This window comes from Hetaerina americana, unplaced genomic scaffold, assembly GCF_022747635.1.
Source record: "Hetaerina americana unplaced genomic scaffold, ioHetAmer1.1.p SCAF_1, whole genome shotgun sequence".
Lineage (NCBI taxonomy): Eukaryota > Metazoa > Arthropoda > Insecta > Odonata > Calopterygidae > Hetaerina > Hetaerina americana.
In genome coordinates this window covers 14,371,020-14,391,636 of record NW_027286069.1, presented here as the reverse complement: position 1 = coordinate 14,391,636, position 20,617 = coordinate 14,371,020, and the positions used below count along the sequence as shown (strand labels likewise).

Genomic DNA, 20,617 nt, shown 5'->3' with positions numbered 1-20,617 from the left:
GTCTTTATTGAAATGTAAATGGTTTTCTATGCACGTCCTGACTTTTATAAGCATAATGCAGTTTAAGGCGTAAATAAAGGACAAAATCTTTCAGAGATGAATTGGAGGACGATGGAAAATTGTATAATTATACGCAGAAATATTTCAAGTATTCATAGGATTATTTTGCATTGGCTTAAATTCAGATCTTTCGTGGAACGGTATGAACAAAGCTGTATAAGGAACTCGTGCAACGTAGGGGTTTCTAACAGAGGAAATTTTGAAATAATTTCTTAGTCTTTTAGAGAGTACTGTCTATTCTGGTATGTAAGTGTCCTGCTTGCATTTACTTTAATTTGCTTTGACGGGAAGAAGCTTATGATGTGCGGTGTCTTCGAATCTATCTAATCCACGTTGCGGCATGACACTAATTGCGGTGAATAGATGGCTAAGCTAAGTTTTATTTTACTTCAAAACGTTTCTTGATGTAATTCTCACAAAGAAATGTAAATGAGAGTAGAAAACAGTATTAACAGTTAATAGTAACCTCTAAGTAGTCATTCATCGTCCATTAAATTCCAATTGGTCACCCCCAAATGAGGTAAAGGCATGATATTTTGAAGTGGTGTGGGTCAAAACAAACGTCAAAAAGTGAACACCTAGTTTTTGTTGTATGACAGGAGCGGATTAGTTCGGCGCACTTCAAAGGACTTGAATAAATTTCGTACTTTTCGTGCGGGCTTCTCCCGCAGTTCTTTGAATTAAAACTTTAGTGATTCACTTCGAAAGCTTGGTGATCAAGTTCGGTGTATGGGATCATAAAAAGTTAGTAGGGGAATGTTGTTTAGTAGATATTATAAATGGTGGAAATATTGAGGGAATCATGCAATGAGGCACATTATGCTCGGAAGAAAAAATAATTTTATTCTGGCAATAGAAAACCAATCAGCTAAAAAAAATTATAACAATTTGTGCAAAAGTTTTGAGCCTTCGGAGCCGGACGGGGTCCATCTCGCCGGTGCCGGGCTCGATCGACTCCATCAGTCGTCAATCGGCGCCATTCTTCTTCCTTTGCGCCTTCCTCAGTGGGACCGGTGATTATCCATGGCGGGCGCGGTGAGGTGCGGCTGAAGAGGAGGCCTGATCGTTGTCGGGAACGAGTCAGCTTCTTAAAGAACGACGGGTGCGGCGACGTAAGGTGACGCGACGTACGGCGACGCGACGTACGGCGACGCGACGTAAGGAGCGGCGGCGTAGGGCGATGCGACGTATGGGGAAGCAACGATGCGTGCAGGGGCGGCTGCGGCGACGTAGGGTGCGGTGGCGTAGGCGTGGTTGATGGCGTGTGCGTTGTAGCTGGAGGCGAATGGTGCGGTGGCGTAGGCGGCTGGCACGACGGTATGCACTCCGGCGGAGGCGACGGCGGCCATGGCGAGGACGAGGATGAGGGCGGCGCACTGCGGACACAATGGAGGTGGGGTGAGACCATTGGATTTCGAAGGAGGGGGAGAAGAGGAGGTAATTGCGGCAACGGAACAGTGTGAGGCCTGGCCGGGCGATTGATTCACTCTCTCCGTCGAATCGAACCATCCTCGTGGAATTTCAGATTTTAACCGTGATCAGCATCGGATTGCAACTTCTCTGCGCGCACATACTGATTGATCTTCAACGTGATCGACGTGACGGGTAAGATACGTGATACCCATGAGTGCGACAGTATGTAAACTGCTAGTTTGCTACTGCACTATTTACTATTTCTATTTTACTATTGCGAGCGTCACTACCGCACGAAAATTTACTTTCAGAATCATTTCATCAGTTTCATCAATATCATTTTCACTGCAATCACTGATTTCTCCCTGCCTGAATTTTTGCAATAGTCAATCATAATATATAATTAACCAGAAGATTAATTATATTGCATTATTTTCTTGGTAGTACGTTTTCCTGAAGATATTAATTTTAAATAGAAGTAAAATCGAAAACAATTTGGGATGCAAGTATTTATTAAAAAATGAGTGTCTGAATAGAATAAAATAATTCTTTTGAAAAATTAAAGCGAAGGCATTTGCCATGTTTTCGTCAGATGAAACGCGGGGTTGATGACTATGTTTCGTGAACAATATAGCAATATAGTCAGCCTTCCCTTAGATGACCTGCAGTTGAGCAGACAAAATGTTACCCGCTCCAAATGTTAAAGATACCCGAAAATCAAATTTCCCAAATTTTCACAGGTTTATTTAAATTGACCACAATTAACACCATTGGGTATCAAAAGCTTAAAAAATGAGAATGAAAATTTATTTTTCACCGTTAATATTCAGAACGCGATTCCTGGATAAGTTGTATCGAAATCGTAATCTATTTTTCGCGGTAATGAATTTCCCCAATAGTGGGAATAGTGGTGGCTGAACACTGAAACTTGCTTGTCACAAATGTTTCGATATATGATTAGTCTGTGAGAATAGTCTCGTAGCCTGTGTTCACAGCACTAGGTCTATTTGGAGAAGCGAAGTATTCCGAAATGAGAGAAGTATTCAGAAATTAGGGAGGATCGGACGCCCTTGTCGTGGGGAACAACTCACCTTCATGTTGAGGATTTTTGTCGTAGGTGTCTACTGCTCAGTTGAGAATGCTCGGTGGAGGTGTGGTGATCGTTCGAAGTTCGCACGGCACTTATATACTCGCAGGGAGTACACATCCCTCGTGCATACATCCGCACACACACGTCCCTTCCCGCCTCCTCCACCCCCCCCCCCCGAAATCCCTGGCGCGACGAAATCGCTGTCCGTCCTTCGAAGGGAACGAGGGGGGGAGGGATGGCACTGGGTGGGAATTTCGCTCCTCGGTGACACAACGACTCTCGACCCCTTGAGACATTCCCGCCCCACACCACACCCCGCTCGACGCCCCCTCACACCCCCACCCGCAAACACACGCCCGCACACTTGGTCGCCTCCTTGGGCGTCTTCCCAACTCTCCCCCATCCATCCTCTCCCCGATCCATCCACTGACCGTCACTCTCCCATCCGGGAATTCTCACCCCCTTCCTCTGCAAACTCTCTCCACCCCCTCCTCCCCAGTCATTCAATCCAACACTTCGGTCTCATCATCATCGAGCCATGCTGATATCACGTTTGTCGGCCCAAAATATTTCGCATAATTTTCGAAAGCTCTAAGTTTTTGTGCATATTATATTGTTGATTGTCTTTCGTCAATTGAAAATTTGCCGATAATTTACTGTCTGGGCGATCTTCTAATTCCACGCTTTAGTGTCTTACCCTGAAATGGAAACTTTCATTGGGTCTTCTACAATTTCATTTTCAGAACAGAAGAAATTTGGTTTATTGCTGAAGAAGGCAGTACACACATCAATAGCTAATTACCGGAAGTACGGAAAGTTGTGGCTTGAGCGAATGATTAATTCCATACATGTCCAATGCTATCCGTGACGGAAAGTGACTGAAAATTAGTTTTGATTTCCCCGTGTCCTCTCGAGTGTTTGGGTTGAAAGTCTATATCTATTAGTATAAAGGGCATTGTCGATTTTTTTGTTTATGGTATTGCTTGAAAATTCATATTTTTAATGTGCTCGTACGAAAAACAGTTCTAAAATTATTCTCTTATTTTTGCCCGCTTCGATTTTATTCTATCCAAGAGGAGTTGAGAGCATTTATTTATATTTGTACAAATTTATGGAAAATTATTTTTTTCTGCTCTTTGAAAATATCATAACCGAACGTAATCATGAAAATATATTGGTTAATATGATTATGTTCTTTGTTTTCGAAGGAGTGGGGGTAATAAATCGCTCGTTATCATGTTTCAAGTCGTAGTGCTGAAACATGTGAGCCTTGGCGATGGCAAGAAAACATATTCAATTTTTATATACTGTGTACTCATAATGTTACCTAATAATTGGTTCAGGGATTGGCAAAAACTACGAATTTCTTACTTTAGGAATCTTCTTGAGGTTGCTGCCACAGAATTTCTCATGTGAATACTAAATAATATTTATGTAGGAAAGGAGATCTTTCAGATTATGGCAGGTTGAATATGCATTCACGCTTTCAAGCATCGTAGTTGACTTCAGTGATTTTTTAAGCATGTGCACACTTCTCTAGTGATACATTCATTTCAATTCCATTTCCCTTTTGGAAATGGTTCCTAAAACTTTGCATTTGTCTTTCATCCTAGAATCCTTTCCCATCGCTTCCCTCTCTGAAATTAATATCTCTCCCTCATCTTTTTCACATGCTATTCAAGAATGATTTCCCAATCCACCATTACAATATTGATGTTATTCAATCCTTATTCTAAGAATAATTTGCATCTAAGGACAGGAAAATCTTCCGATTCAATTCCCTAAACTCTTTTTCTCTCCCTGTACAAGATTGTACTGTCCTAGATTTTTTGCTTGAATTGTTTTTTGAAAAATTCGCCAATTCAATGGGAGACACGTTAAATGAAAGCCTTTCAAAATATTCTGTATTACTTTTTCGCCAATGATCACCAAATTCTTAGAAAAAAGACTTCCTTCCCCTATCATTGAATATCAACGTAAACATTTCTTTATAAAAATATATTTGTTAACGCAAGAAATCATTCGCTTGATTTGCATTTGAAGAAAAATTAAGTCAGTGAAGTCGAAATTGAGTCATCTTCATAATGAATTTTCCCTCATGAAATACTATTTTGTTCTGCAGTTTATCACAAAAACTCCTTGGTTCTTGCGCGTCTTAAATATTAAATGTGGCTGATTTTTGCCATCATTTCCAGATTTTTTGTTTTTAATGCTCCCGGTTTATTCTCATTAATCTTTCTTTTACCATATTCCCGGTACCTTCAATCAAAAATCCCTTCCATACCTCGAAGAGGGAAAGGTATTACTTTTGCGTTTCGCTTGGCGTGAACCAAAAGGCAGACTGGCCTTCAAAAAAGAAACGGAGAATACCCTTTGTTACTAACCCAACGAATTTCGAATAATGCAAGGTACTTTATGTTTCCCATGGGTTTTTATTGTTATCTATAATGAAGATGAACTTATTTTCTCAGAGTAACTTATTTTAATGCGTAATAAATTATAATATATTGCGTCTCTCTGTTGTAGTTCTTGCATATTGGAAGAAACTATTGTTAAGAATGCAGTGGCAAGTTTATATTGTGCTAATTCGATTCGTGGTTCCGAACTTCGTTGGTCCCGGATGTAAAAAGATATAAAATTACACTTACAAGATATGCAGCATATTACATTTACAAGATATGCAGCACGACCCCAACCGTCGATTCTAAAACAGTTCCTGTAATCCATAACTTTATTGTGGTGCGTTTCCTTGCCTCTCCACAAAATTCCTGTCTTTGAGAAGATACAATCTATCGAGGCTAATGAAATCACTACCTTTGTTTTGTCTGTGGTAAAACACGCTCACTTTCCAATCAACGTGTTGACAGTGGGTTAGAGTCATGGCGTCGGTCATTTTTGCGGCGCAAAAATTATGGCGAATCGCTCTGAGGAACTTTCTGACAAACGAAGGTATTCCATCGTTCCCAGTGGCACGTTGGTAACCATGTGTCTATAGGCAACATATCAACATAAAAAATCAACATATCCTGAAACGATATCCATAGCCGTTCCTCTATTTCTCATCATAATCAATCATGAAATAAAACAATCAGTGGCAATTTCTTGTTTTTAATATATCCTATTTTAGCATTGTTATTATTTCATTCGTCATCATGGCTGCATGGTCACAGAAACGGGTTAAACTATATTTCCTTCGAATTCCGTTCTACAGTTGCAACTTAATTAATTCGTGCCGTCGATGCACTCTCCCTTTCGCCCTCAGCTGTATGCGACCGAGATCCTCAATCACTGTTATTCGTATTCCATCCCTTGTCACACCATCCTCGTTCTTGTTGCATACCTCTGTCGCTTTCCAAAGTTTCCTTGAAAACCTATTCGAATTCCTGACGAGAACACCTTAAAACTTGCCGCGATTTCTTCTATACCATTTCTCGCAACTATTTCGCCTTGTGCTCACTTTATCCTTCCAACGATCAATCATGTCCCACATGCCACAAATGGCTTGTTTGGCATCGACGTTTTCCAATCACTCTTTCTTTTGGTGTTCGTTGCCAATTACCTGGCGTTTTCATTTTATCCGCTCGCATGTTGGAATATAATCGAAGCTATCGTATTTATTTTGAATGTTTCGAAAAAGCGGGTAGTGTTTTTGGCGTGGTTGGGATGGCGAACTGTCTTGAAAAAAGATTTAACCCCATGCAAGGGCATTCACAAGATCAAAAGGATTCATAAAAACGTAATACAACAGTCGCATGATTGATACGAGTATACCAGTTTGACGGGGTTCGTCGCGGTTGCCTTCCCATGACCTTGCTGCCTGATGACATTGAAGGTGCCTGTCATGAACATGACACCATACACCAAATAATAACTTTTGAATTCATCTCAAAGGGCAAAGAAATGCCACTGATTGATTTCAGAGCCGAAACAAAAAGTATAGCATGGATTTGAAGGTTCCTGATATATAATTTTTATAAGATTTAAAAAATTATATAATGACACTAGCCATAGGCAGCAGATGCATTTCACTAACCGTCGCTTTCAAAATAGTTCCTGTCCTACGGGCTAATGGGGACGGCTTTTCCTTTTGCCACGTTCTTCTCATTTCAAATTCACTTGCTTCCGAGAAACCTTTCTCCTCTATATCTACAATCATCGTGATTCGTTCGACTCATTCGGTGTTTTGCTTACAAATCCATTTTTACTGAATCATGATTACCCCATTTCAATAAACTAGAACGGTTAATTTTTTTAATAGGGCAATTTTTATTTGAAAATTATACTTTCCATGATTCCTAAGGGTATACTTCTCACGTCGTCGCCGCAGTGATGGAATTATACAGAAATCGTCTTGAGTTCAAAGTCGCAGTCAAGGTCTCCTTTCGCGCCACCCTTTGTGATTTCCACCCCGATTTGAAATAATTTATTTTGATGGTGGCAGTCAGTATGATTTATTATTAGAAATTTTCCCATTGGGAATTTGTTATCATTCCATTTCCAAATTCTAATTTGGGATTTGCATTTTATTTAAGGGTTTTGCCTATGAATTTGTCGTTCGTTCACGTTCTTAGTAAAGATGACGGGTTAGGGAAATGAATGCACCGCATTAACTTTTCAGTACTGCTGAACATTATCCTAATTTTATTATTTTATCAATACACTGATAGGTATTGGCATTGGAGTTTTACGACTGGTCATGTGGATTGTTTCTATTGGGTAAGCAAGATACTGGAGCCTTTTAATCGTAATAAAATATGAGAACTACTAAGGCAACGGAGTGTGAGACACTATGCATGTTTCAGAAGCAATTTAAAAGCTGCATAGCATCGATAATACCGTTGATTGAAAGACGATTAAAAGACCTCACTCTCCAAAGGAGCAAAATGCGAACCTCGGGCTATGCATGTGCGCAGGACGTGACGTGACAGTTATGCGTAAAATGTTTCACGTATATTTAGAGAAATCGAAATAACTTTCGTCCATGAACAATTTGAAATTGTTGACACGAATTCTTCCCCTTAGCTTCCCCTCAATGCCTGCCGCAATTAAATACAGGGTCCGTACAATAAGTATCGTGACTGGTTCGCTGTAGCCTCAACGGAGCTGGATGGGGGTCCTACCGGTCGGCTCGGTAGAGAGGTCCCCCACCACTCTGGTGCACTTTAGTTCAGTCGCCTCCAGGGATGTGTTGAGACGGGAGGTGGATTTTTGTAACGTGTTTGTTTGTGTTGTCGTAGCGCCAGCATGGGGCGCACCGTCGAGCTACACTACGCTGTAAATTTTTGCGTTAAACTCGGGAAATTCGCGTCAGAGACCCTTGAATTCATTTACCAGACTTATGGGGATGATTCCTTAAGACGCAGGAGAGTTTTTGAGAGGAAAAAATGTTAAAGGAAGGCCGGGAGCTCGTCAAAGACGAGCACCGCGTCGGACGCCCGACGACCGCTCGAACCGATGCTCAGGTGGCCAAAGTGGAAATATTTTTGGACTCTGACAGGCATTTAACCATCGCCATTATCAGTGAGGAGACCAGCCTTTCAGTCAGAACCGTCCACACCATTGTAACAGAGGATCTTGCGATGAGGAAAGTGTGCGCGAATCTGGTTCCGAAAGTATTTAGCGAGGAACAAATACTATCACGGGTGGAAATTTCGCAAGAAATTTTGGACTGCGTCCAGGAAGATGAAGATTTTCTGTACAACGTTATTACCTCAAAGGATAGCTCAAAGGAGCTCAAAGGATATCGGTTTGACTCCATCGAGGAGGTTCAAGCGGCGACGACAAAGGCTCTCAACAGTATTCCGGAAACCGACTTCCAGCGGGCTTTTGACGAGTGGCAGACGCGCCGAACTAAGTGTATCGATGCAGGAGGAATGTAGTTTGGAGATTATTACGTAATTGTAATGATAACTGCAATAAATTTTGATTTTTGGAACCAGTGCCGATACTTATTGTACGGACTATGTAGATATGCCACATTGGAAGTTAAAGACCACGTATCTTCCACGTTGAGAAAAATAGTTTTTTACCTACAATGGTCATTTAAGTCTTCATTAATACCTCAAAATTTAGTAGAGGATATTTTTTTAGTATTTGAGTGGTTATTCGAGGTGAGGGTAACATCTAAAGTCGTCACTCCACTTGACATGATGATATTTGGTGAAAATAAAATATCATCAAATTCAAGGTAAGTTATATCGAAGGCCATATGTAGCGTTCTATAAGCTATTTTTTTGCGGGTAAAATTTCTTCAAAAAACTTTCGAAATGTCATCAGGAGTTTTTTTGCACACTGCTCAATTTCAACGGTGACGCATTTGAGTGGAATAAATATTTTTGAGGATAGGGCGATTAACAGATTGAAATTGCACTACACTGGGTAGCGATAATTTAAAATTACAATCTGAAATTATAACTATCCTATATAGTTATCCAAAAAACGCAAATATTCCGTAAATTTAAAAAGTAAATGAATGTTCTGTAGATTTATGATTTTGTCAGAATAGCAATTTTTCTCTTCCGAATGCATTATTCAAAGCGAAGTGTGACTAAAATTTAAAAATGAATATTCTAGAATTTGGCTTCTGTATTCACGATTCCGAATATACCAAGAAAACACATTGACGAACCAGCTCTTTAAACTTCAACTTATCATGAAAAAGTGAGTAAATTGAAATCCTGAATGCCTGAATGTACACTCATATGTGTGTGCATGAATATATATATACACATACATATATATGTGTGTGTACGTTTATATATATATAATTTTCTAATCTATATATTAGAAAATGAGATGATAATTATATAAGGTGTACCAAATGCATCTTCTGTTGACTAAATAGTATCCAAAGTGAATACTTTCCGTTAAGTAAATGACGGACTTCTATCCATCTTCGACATTAACTTCATCATTTCATCCTAGTTTTCAACCGGAATTATTAGTACCACTACTATATAAGTTCGATTATGAAAGTATATGATTATGTAATAGAATCGAAAACAGTGAGGTTTGTCGACACAGTTTCAAATATTGCTCAAAATGTGAACTGTATGTCTCTGAACAGCGGTGGATGGGTGGGCAGTGCTTTCTCGTGCTGTCAAATGTCAAGAGTAGTAAGTCTTCATGACTATTCATCTCTCCCCAGGTACGTGACGCGTGAACTTCCGCGTTCAAAACTTATTCGTGCAACGACTTGACCCAATATTGACAATGAGTTAGAATCCATTTTGAGCGAGGCCCAAAAAAATAACCAGGAAGCTCGCGGACTTCACTGCGGGATCATGTTTTCGAGTGCAGCGAACGATTCTTTGATCTGCACCATTGGAAAGTTGAATCGGAAAGTAACGTATCAGATTTATCTTCTTTCTTTTTGCGTTTTGCTAGTCGCAGTCTAATTTACTCTTTGCGAGATAGGTTAAACCTTCCATTAATATTTTCATCCTCGTTAGCATGATTACATCCGTTAATAGTCTATTGTTTATACTAAATAGTCTTAAAATCAGTCATTAAACGCCTACGTTTTTGGATTTACTTGAAAATAAATTGCTAACTTCGACTGCACAATTATTTTTTAAATAATGTGTTAATGAATATTTATCCAAAAATAATGATAATTTTTGAAGTAAGATTCATAAAAGTGAGCCAAGCATACTTTTATACTTTTGGCTGTCCTGCAGTACATTATATTTCATTTTACTCCAAAAATTAAATTGATAGAAAATTTTTATTGAGAAATAGTTTTGCCAAAAACATTGCTAAATTACTAAAAGGTGTGACATAGACTCATATCGAGCGAGACATCACAAATTAAAAGATTTCTACATACGATGGTTGTGAATATTATAATCAAACCAGTATTATTAGCATACCAGTGGGCAGTCGAGACACTTTAAATCAATCACCGTCGCCGAAGCATTATTAAGCCGTTACATATAGTTTTTTTTCAAGGAAAATAACACCACGTGAATCCCAAAATAAAAATCTATTTTCATTTCTGCGATATAAATCCTTCCTAGTTGAAACCATTGACACAATAATCGATGACTATTGGGAATATCAATGCTCAAATTTGGGTTTTCGTGGGGAGTGTTTGGTGCTTTTCGTCGGAAAACTCGTAAACTCAGTTCACATCGGAGTAAGGTCTTCCGTTTTCTTTCACCACTTATCCCTAAATATTCAAATCAACAATGTTTTAGGCCGGCACATCAAGCGTCAAAAATTTAATTTTCCTCCAGATCGAGTTAATTGACCTCCTAACGTTTCCTTTTTTGCTCAAGTGTATTATTGATCGAAGTACATGTATACAATCCGTTCGGTTTCAATTTTGACTATTATTCACTCGTACTTTATATTTTGTTATAATTCACGTATATATGTGGGCACGATTTTCATGCGTGTACATGAGTTGAAAAATAAAATTGTTTAATGTTTATTAATACGTAATATTGTCAATTATCGTGTTAATGGCAGTATTCTTTTGCTTTTATGTTGGCTCCTCCATCATCACATCTAGCCTTTTTGTCTGCCGAGGAATGTTTGAAGATCGACTGATTCACTGTTCGTCGTCTCAGCCACCGAAAGGTTACCAACCAAGTTAGCAGACAACGTTCGAGATGGAAGGGAAGTGGTGAGTCCATACCATTTTTTTTTCTTGTTGGTTTTTCGTAGTTTCAACCAAGTTTTCAAGGCAGTAAAAAGATTCAAATTATAAGTATTTTCTCTAAAAGAATTAATTAGGAAGTATCAGAGGCTTCACTGGTAATTCATAGGTTCAACCATAGTGTCTGACAACTATGGTTGCCGGATCACTCCCACGTTGTATCATTTTGTTGGATGATCGTTACGCTGGCACCACTAGATGAAAATTTGATTTGTCTCTCTTTTTTTAATAAATCAAGCAAAATGAAACATTTATTCCTTCTAGCATCATAATTGAGCTAATATTGAAAAAAGTCAATTTATTATTCAAAATCTTTAACTATGGGTATTTCGGCAAAGAACAAGTTAAAAAATGAGCTGAGTCATGTAAAAGTTTTTTTAATTCGTTTAAAACGTTTTTCTTGCATAATACCTTATATGTCTGTTTTTTGTTGTTGACCTTGTTGTAAATGATGCTAATAGGGCACCGAGGGCGACGAGAAGTGCCTGCATTAAGTGTTTTGCCGACGTGTGGCGTCAACGAAGTACTCCTGGCTATATCTACGAGGCTCGTTGCCAAACCATATAAAATGCCATATTTCGTTTCAAAAAAGTTAAAAAAAGATTCAAGTTTTGGCGAAAATCCATTGCGCATCTGTGGTCGTATATGCTCAAGTACTCATATCAGTCGTCGTGAATACCACGTGAAATGTCAGTAGGGGAACCTAAAGTTTTTTAATCTAGCATATAGATACTGTTAGTACCTACGGTAGTAGGTTTTTCGATCTAACACTGAGAACATGTATGAGCAACCAAAGTGCTGTGGACGTGAACGCCGAATCTGAGATGGTGAGGGCCAACTCAATGACGGGGAAATGTTCCATTGGATCATTCTTTCTACAAAAGAAAGAGCGGGGAGCGGATCACCTTCACTTTCCTCCTCCGACTGACTGACTGGCAGGATGGTCCGTCCGACTTGGGACATTTCCCGAACGATCTGTTGTGTTGTGTATCACTTACAGGTTCCGTTCCTTGAGCGAGGCAGTAGTTACGCCCCCTAACCCTATTCCTTGGGATTTCACACTCCCCCGTCGGATTGGACCGAAGCCAGTCAGCTGCTTGAGGTTGGCTCGTAACCGATCGCCATGTTACTCTTCCAAGTGCCCTAGGAAGTGCATAGCCCGACTTCCACGGCGTATCCTCGCTGGAGGCGACGCTTGCCAATGTTTTTATTCTCCTGGGCGCACTAACGAATTCCTTTCCTCGCGTCGCGGTGTAATTGATGTAATCGCTAACGTCACGTACCTGCGAATCCCTGAAATTATTCTCCGTTGTACTGTGACATCGATACTTTCCGACATTAATTAATGATTGATGAATGCTCTATACCATAGGGAGAACTGGTCAGCGAAACGTTTGCTCGATCGGGGTTATTACCTCTGTACATCATGAAATGTAGAGTTCTTGTTGTAAGGTTGGTAGTGATCGCTCAAGACAAGGAACTGCTCGCCGTCCCTAATACTCTTTTTGAGAAAAATCACATGCTATGGATCTTATTACAAGCTGTAGATTGTGTGAAACGATTTGCTTGCAAGTATGCCGTCATAAGATTTAGTATCTTACAAAAAAATGTAATTGTTTTAATAGTGCACTGTCCTGGTGATCCCCTACGTAACGAGAATATAATACGATTTTTTCCCCTTAATTCGGTGTGTATAAACTTCAATCACGACTTAATTTTTCAGTATGTTTAATCCAAATATTAAATGTGGTATTTTAGGAAACAATAAAGCTGCTGCAAAACAGCGCTACAAAATCAGTTTATATTCACCCATCTAAGTGTAGAATACAAATGAGGTGAGGATTTCCAATGGTAAAAATTATTTTTGGTTGTCATTTGAAATGGAGCTCTCACCAATTGGTAAATTGGTGAGGTATTTGGGTTCAAGTCTCTCTCCATTCATACGATATTGTTCTGAGCATAGATGTTTATCCTTTTAAAGAATTACATCGAAGTTCAATAGTTAGTCTTAAGTTAGAGCGCAGAGAAGTTAGTTAGCCTAGCTTCATATTATTGAGCCAAAAAAAAGAAAGGCGGAAAGTTTAATAATTCCACTTGTAACCTCTTACTCATCTTCTAGTTTAGTTCGTTGCGTATTGTCTTCCTGCTTTCAATGTCTTTATTTTCGGCTTGCATACCTCTTTGCCGTCTTCATCCTCATTACGTGGAAGCGCCGCACGAGTCATACAGTTACTAGTCTGTTATACAACCTCGTAACGCGCGTGGATTTGGAAAGCCGTACTCATCCAAATCTTACGAACGTCGATTATCAAACTCGAGATGAGTAAGGAAGAATTTTCTAATGCGTTTTTGAAAGTGAAATTTCGTAACGGCGAACGTGTGCGCACGCCCGTGCTCCCAGCGGAGATTAGTGGCCAGCGCGTGACCATTTCGAGTTTGCTTGCGTGAGGCGCTTATCAAGCATGGTGCGAACGCCCTCTTGCCTCCTATTGAATCCTAGGGAAAACTCTATCCAAAATCGTCCTCCGAAGTCTTCTGTGCCACATCGACTCTTCAGAAGCTTCAGATTTTTATGCAAAATAATCAATGTATTCGTAACAATTGCAGAAAAAAATAACCAACAGCCATGTTTCAGAAGAACTTCCCGACACGAAGATCCTAAAGCCATATTCCTACCGCAATACTGTGAAGTCAAACGCGGGCATGAATATTAATATTTATCATCAATATTCAGGTTGGATTCTCATTATTTAATTGATAGGAATAATGATATCAGTATGGGAATTGAATTAGTGAGAACATTTTTGTCTAGATAGAACAAAATATTTTATTCCATTGAATTAGTGAACAATCATCGCGATCTGATGAAACCGGAGAATTTTAATGCCAATTTTAACATTTTTGTGTAAGTTATTCATCTTCATTTGTTTCTGAATTACGTATCATAATGTATTATGGTACTTGTTCAGTTTTTACCAACACACGGGAACGATGTTTAACTTATTGGTCGTTAATATTTATTTCCGTGCTGAGCGCGGTAAATGAATTCCGAATTATGAGTAGTTTGATTCCTCCTGTATGAATAATAGAGGACGTAGACATTTACCTTCCAGGGTTCCCCCTCCCTTTAAGGCGCTCGAAATTCTTCATGGAAGCACAGTGTAAAAATAACCGGGAAAATCAGAAAAATAAAATTACACCAAGTGTCATTGTCTGTATCAAAAAACAAAGCGAATACTTCCAGAAGAGACGATTCTAGCCTTGTTATATTTTAATACTGTATGATTTTAGTTCACTTTTCTTGTAAAATTGTGTGCTTAACTAAATGCAGTATCATTACATCGCCCTATCGGGTGGCAAGTGGGAAGACTTTGGTGATCACCGAGGTAATCGATGAAAACAAGTAATGCGGGGTGCATACATTTTAGGATGATAAATTTTTTCTAAACATTGGGCTTAAAACATTTGACTGAAAAATATCATTTAGTTGGATTGGAAATACTCTAATATAATCGATAAAATAGCGTTCTCCTCTTCTTCAATATTGTTTTATTATATTTGCCAATTCATATAAAACAATACACGCATATGGAGATTTCAATGGTAGGTAGAAAAACATGGAAACTTTAAAACTGTGAAGTTGCCAAAAAAAACACCACTGATGCTTCATGCTACTGGGAAATAAATACTCACTTGCGAGTTGAGACAGCTAAGTCTTTAAAATACTTGTAGGTATCGCGTAAAAAAGTTTAGTCAACATGGAAACAAATATTTTACTCCAACGGAGTCTTTTGTTCCGTTTACAGCACTTGTCTAAGTATTTTTTGTGCCTCAAGTGTTGTAATGGGAAAAACTGAGTCCTGAAAATGTTTGACAGAAGAATAAAAATTTGAAAAGAAGTATGGCTGAGACTTTTGTCAAATGTTTTCAATACCACTCACCTGCCACTCAGTCCTCAATGATATGTATGCTATACGTATAAAAAACACAGTAATCAACCCGAAGGTTGATTTGGTAGGTGATGGTAGAGTACTCCAAGTACTAAGCCTTATGCGTCATGTGACATTCACACAACAGTGTAGTGTCTTTTCCTGTGCCACTTATGGTTTCACAGGAAGATCTAGTACCCAAAAAATCCCATAGATTAGGTGTAACTGAGGGTGCCCAGACAGGCTTGCCTGGCCCGGGCCCTTCGGTAAGTAGTCCAACGCTCCTAGACTACTGCATCCCACCTGTCCCGGAAAATAGGCTTTAAATACGTCTCAGCTTAATGAAATTATATTAATTATGGTGATGAAGTAATAATATCGGAGATTTTTTTTAAATCTTTGATAATGGTTATAAAAATGATGGTTGACTTGAGAGAGTTGACTTGAGATTCAGCTAACACCGAGTTTAAGGGAGTTTTGAGGAAATGTATATAATTGCTATGTATTCAGCATTAGATTTTGAAATATCAGATGATTGACGCCTGAAATAGTGATTAATGTTATCCATGTATCAGATGCGTTCAAATTTTGAATCAAGACATCTTCCATAGTCAAATTAGGTTTGGTTTAATTTGAGGATCGACGGTTAACGAAGGACCCTGCTGATGAAAGTATTGACGCCCATAAAACTGTTAACCTCCTCTAGCGTAGTAGTTCACATAACAGGAGTACGTTTACGATGCATTACGCACAATTGTTTTGGAAACTAATCGGTTGTAAAAAATATAGCCGAAGTTATTCCCTTTAATTCGATTAGAAATCTCGAAACTTGTATGTTAAAAATTGTGATTGTTTAATTTTTGTAAATAATAATACAGGAAAATTCAATTTGATATGTGGTTTTTAATTTCTCTTTTTTTAGCTTTCAACTCTCTCATTTTGCAAACGAGATGAGAGATACTTCATATTTGTCACAAACTGATTGCTTCAATGATGCTATCGATGAATCTTTCTTCAGTACTCCGGGAAGGTGGTAGTCTTTGCCGAAACTTTCGACGATTCTTTTTTAGATCAGATAACTAGGAGCAGCAACATAAGGCGAGGTCAGTCCATTAATGTGGCTGTTGAACACCTGGAAGAAAGATAAATGCAATTACTATTTTGTCTGTAAGGTGTTTTACTTTCGAATTTTCTTGTGCATCATCGAAGAAGTGATATTTTTCAAAACGCAGGTATCTCAAGTAGAGAAACAACATTTCTCTTGCAATAATAGTAATTTATGGTTAAATATGGATCCTCTTAAATTCTAAAATTCAGCCTCTCGATTAAACAACCTTCACATCCATATTTTATTTGTTATCCCTTATAAGTTTCTGCGTTATCAGCTCTACTCCAAAAATTCAAATCGAGTATTTATTTAATTTTTTGATGCTTTTAAAAGTTTTCAATTAGCGTAACTAAAAAGTGGGGGCATGAAAAATCATTTAACTTAAACAATGGAAAAATCCTTAAAAAATAAAATATATAGGCGGAGGATAAAGGTCATGCCAATGCCATCGCGTCATAAACATTTATCCCATAAAGATTTCTTAGCAGTGAGCTAAAATTTGTCGGCCGGAAAATGTGGCCAGTTGAAAAAATTTTTGCAGGCACTCTACGTTTAAGTTCACCAGTTTTACCACGAAATAAAAATTTAAACCCCTCCCACTTCGTGAGGGTGCACATAAATTTGCATTCAGCTACCTCATAAATGAATGTTTAATGTCGATGTTATATTACGTACCTGAGCGCTGGAAGCAAGGGGTGTGCTGTAGGGTGCCGCTAAAGGTGCGGAGTAGGCCAGTGGTGCGGAGTAAGCCACGGGTGCGCTGTAGGCAAGAGGATGAGATGCTGTGTAGGCTACGGGTGCAGAGTATGCCAGCGGTGAGACTATGGGTGCCAGGGGCTTGGGGGCAGCGACAGCCATGGCGAGGACAGCGGCGAAGACGAAGATGGTCTGAAAAAAATATTTGCTCGTAGAAGCATTGTATCCTTCCTCAGCTGTCAATTCTAATCATGGATATTTTGCAGCATTCAGAATTTATCTAAAATTTTAGTGTTAAAGATTAGTTAATCTAAATATTTAAAATATAAATTACTGAAAATATTCCGTTAAAAGGGTTTAGGTGTTTTTTTGTTTAGCGATAAGCTGTTATGATAAGCTGCTGCATTGTACGAGGATATACAAATATATTTACTAGAGAATGTTTCCCTTAACCCCTGTTTATATGGTACTTTTATCCTTGTTAGTTGAATTAATGCACATGGAATATGATAAAACTATTTGAAGAAGACAAATATTGCAATATCATAAAACTTGATTACTCAAATGCAGTTCTTGCTGGGAACACGTGACACTCGGAATTAAAAATCTGTGTTGGGGAAATGTTGCGAAAAATTTCTAAAATGTGTCAAGTATTTTCTACGAGTCACCCATTAAGTGAACGAGCAATGCAGTGCGTATGAGTTATCCGTTAACTGAGCTTCATCGCTCATTCCAAAAAATTCTGTCAGAGAGAGAAAGTTTGCATCAAAATTCAGGTTTCATAATGTTATACCCTTCAGTGAATAGTAATACCTAAACTTATTCTTGCAAGCTAGCAGAATAGAATAAAAAACCTTGATTCTAGGAGACACTACAGTAAGAAACTCCTTAGTAATTCTAGGCAATTTGAATTCGAAATCAATGATATTGGCGTGTCTAGTTCGTACCAAAAGTTGAAAATATTCCCCCGTAAACCGGACAGTAATCAGAGAAACTGAGAACTTCCACTATTTAATACCTTTGTGTTACTTCAGCTCGTATTTGAAAATAACTATTCGCTCGCTAGAAAAAACATATAAAAAAGCGCTTCAGCGTACCTTGGTGTACATGTTGGCGGATTTTTGTGGATTTCGGTGGACTCGAACTGAAGTGGCAGATGCTTCGCAGAGGAGTGGTGCCTGATGCTGGTCCCTCGAAACCTCTTATAGTGCTGCAGCACTCGGTGTCGGAGGGCGGTGGCGGAGGGCGTCTCCGGGGGCGAGGGTGCTCCGGAGTGGTGGGAAGGGAAGTGGAGAGGGAGGATGATGTCGCAAAGGACTGAGTGACTGGATCACGTGTTTGCAGGACAACGAATGCGTTCGTGGTCATCCGATGCTGCGTGAGGCCAATATTCTCATTCTTCTTTTGGGGCGTTGCAATACCCGAGCATTCAATTCTATTCTCCCAGTGCGGAAGTAATGATCGGGGACTCGGGACAATAATCTCCACTAGTTCTTTATTTTTCGTTTTTAAAAAGCCGTTCACCTCTCATATCATAATGCTTGATAGTACAACACGCTCAGTTATTTTAGTTTTGACTTTGTTGAAGGGACGTGGTGTATTTACAAAGAAGTGACACACACTCTACTTTGACAAAGTTTACTTGAAAATTGAAATTACGTTAAAACCTGTGCTCTGCTGAGAAATTAAGAATCATAATATGTCATCTCTATAGTTTTTAAGATAATATTGAAATATTTTAATATTCTGTTCGAGGAGTTTCATTTTGAGTGAGAGAGGTGTAGGGAGGAAAGGATCAGCACGTTTATCGAAAATGAAAGGAGGCAGAGGTATGCTGAGTTGAAGAAAGATTAAGGGTTATTAATATTTATGTCTTGGGTGTAACGGTGATTATTATTGTGTTAAGGTAGGCTCAGAATTGTAGTATTGGTTAGTGGGTGTCCATCACAAACTTACTTTAACCCATAGATTGCCATTGATAAATTTCAACTTAAGTTTTGTTCACAAATAATAACTGTCCTTATGGTAGTATTATGTCACATTGATAATTTAATAGACTGGGCTATAAAGTTATCCTTTGGCTACACTAATTTTGATTGATTAGAAAACGTTTCTTCTTATTGTATAAATCTGTATTGTAGAAATCTGTATTGTAGAAATCTGTATTGTAGAAATCTGTATTGTAGAAATCTGTATTGTATCGTATTGTTTCTTCTTATTTCCTCTTAAGTTCAACATCTTGATTATGCTTCGTAGTTGAACTCAGGGCAGGTGATTTTCAGCGTACCTAGCTTATTTATTTGGAACTTTTAGTAGTTTAGGTATAAAGAATTCAACCCAACTCGTAGTAATGATTGATGTGAGGTGAGATTTAACCATCTTTCCCTTACCTTTCGGGTATACAATTATGTTTTATATGGATTCCGATTTCTTTTGCTAGGTTTTTAATTAATCACTCAATGCCGTACCTAAAACGAGTGTTGTACTTATGTTGGACAGTATGGCATACATGTCCGGATGAACATGCTTGCTCTTTTTTCTAAAGAGATTCAAAATGCTTTGAATAAAATAACATGCCATAAAACTCTGATGCCTCTATTTGATGTTCTCAAAGATGTTTACACCGATCATCGGAGATTCTGGGAATAGATTGATACTCTAAATCTGACTTTTCAATGGTATTCTACCATTTATTTCTCAAATAAAATTGTTGAATCCATATTTGAATCTGTCCATCCTTTGTTGAGGTCTACTTTCTTATTTTAGGGGTTAGAGCTGTCGGATTTGGCTTAAAATAATTACCATTTCTTAGGCATGATATTGTATTTATCCAGGAATGAACTAATGGAAAGCTAATTGAAACAAAAGCGTGGTTACTGGGCGTGGCTCAAAATGAAAACAATCGAACGCCTCCAATGAATCATCCGATGTCTTTATCCTCTCCATCAACGCCTTCGGTTCCACCCTCGCCAATGATTCTAAGTCCTTTACACGCCTCGTAAGTATTTTCCCCACGTTTGTCCGCGTGTCGAAATCGGAGATCACCGCGCGCGACTCTTCGCTAAGGCCAAACAACTGCGGAGGACAGTACACTGATGAGAATAGCAAACCCCCAACCCAATGGGTGTCCTTAATGGAATCTAAAAGTGTGTCGAACGGGAGGAAGAAACAAACGGAGCGCATTGAAATTCAGGCATTGGTTTCGAAAATGCTGTGAACGTTACCGCGAAAGGGGTTACCGTCGAAATTCGCTTTGTCGGTCGTTATCGATATGGAAAGGAGTTTTATTCTTCCGTCCTGTTGTTGTGACCAAAGAGATTTTGGGCTTTTTTTTCATACCTTAATATTAAATTTTTCCCTCCGGTGTTCCTCGGATAAGAAGCTGAATTCATAAACTAAACTTACGAGTTACTTTTACTTGCTTACTCAACGTTACGGTAATGACTATTTATTGAGTCAGCCGTAATATGTGGAATTTTTGTAGGTATTGTTTGGCAAGAAATGAACGTGAGAGTATTTGAGTGTGAAAGAGACGAGTTGTGGACTTTCTATCATCGAATTTAATATTCATTTTAAAGTTATTTTTGTCGTTGAAACTATCTCTATCCTACGGTTAAATATTTAAAATAATAGATTGTTATATTTTTAGAGCATTTTAA

At 38.6% G+C, this 20,617-nt stretch overlaps 1 protein-coding gene across 1 annotated transcript; it reads right to left on the bottom strand.

Moving 5' to 3' along the window:
- Nucleotides 1–1,148: 1,148 nt before the first annotated feature.
- Nucleotides 1,149–2,570, bottom strand: LOC139696761 (pupal cuticle protein G1A-like). Its single transcript, XM_071595603.1, has 2 exons — nt 2,565–2,570; nt 1,149–1,436 (listed from the first exon to the last, which is right to left on the bottom strand). The coding sequence occupies exons 1-2, from the start codon at nt 2,568–2,570 to the stop codon at nt 1,149–1,151; spliced, it is 294 nt and encodes a 97-aa protein (XP_071451704.1).
- Between the last annotated feature and the right edge of the window lie 18,047 nt (nt 2,571–20,617).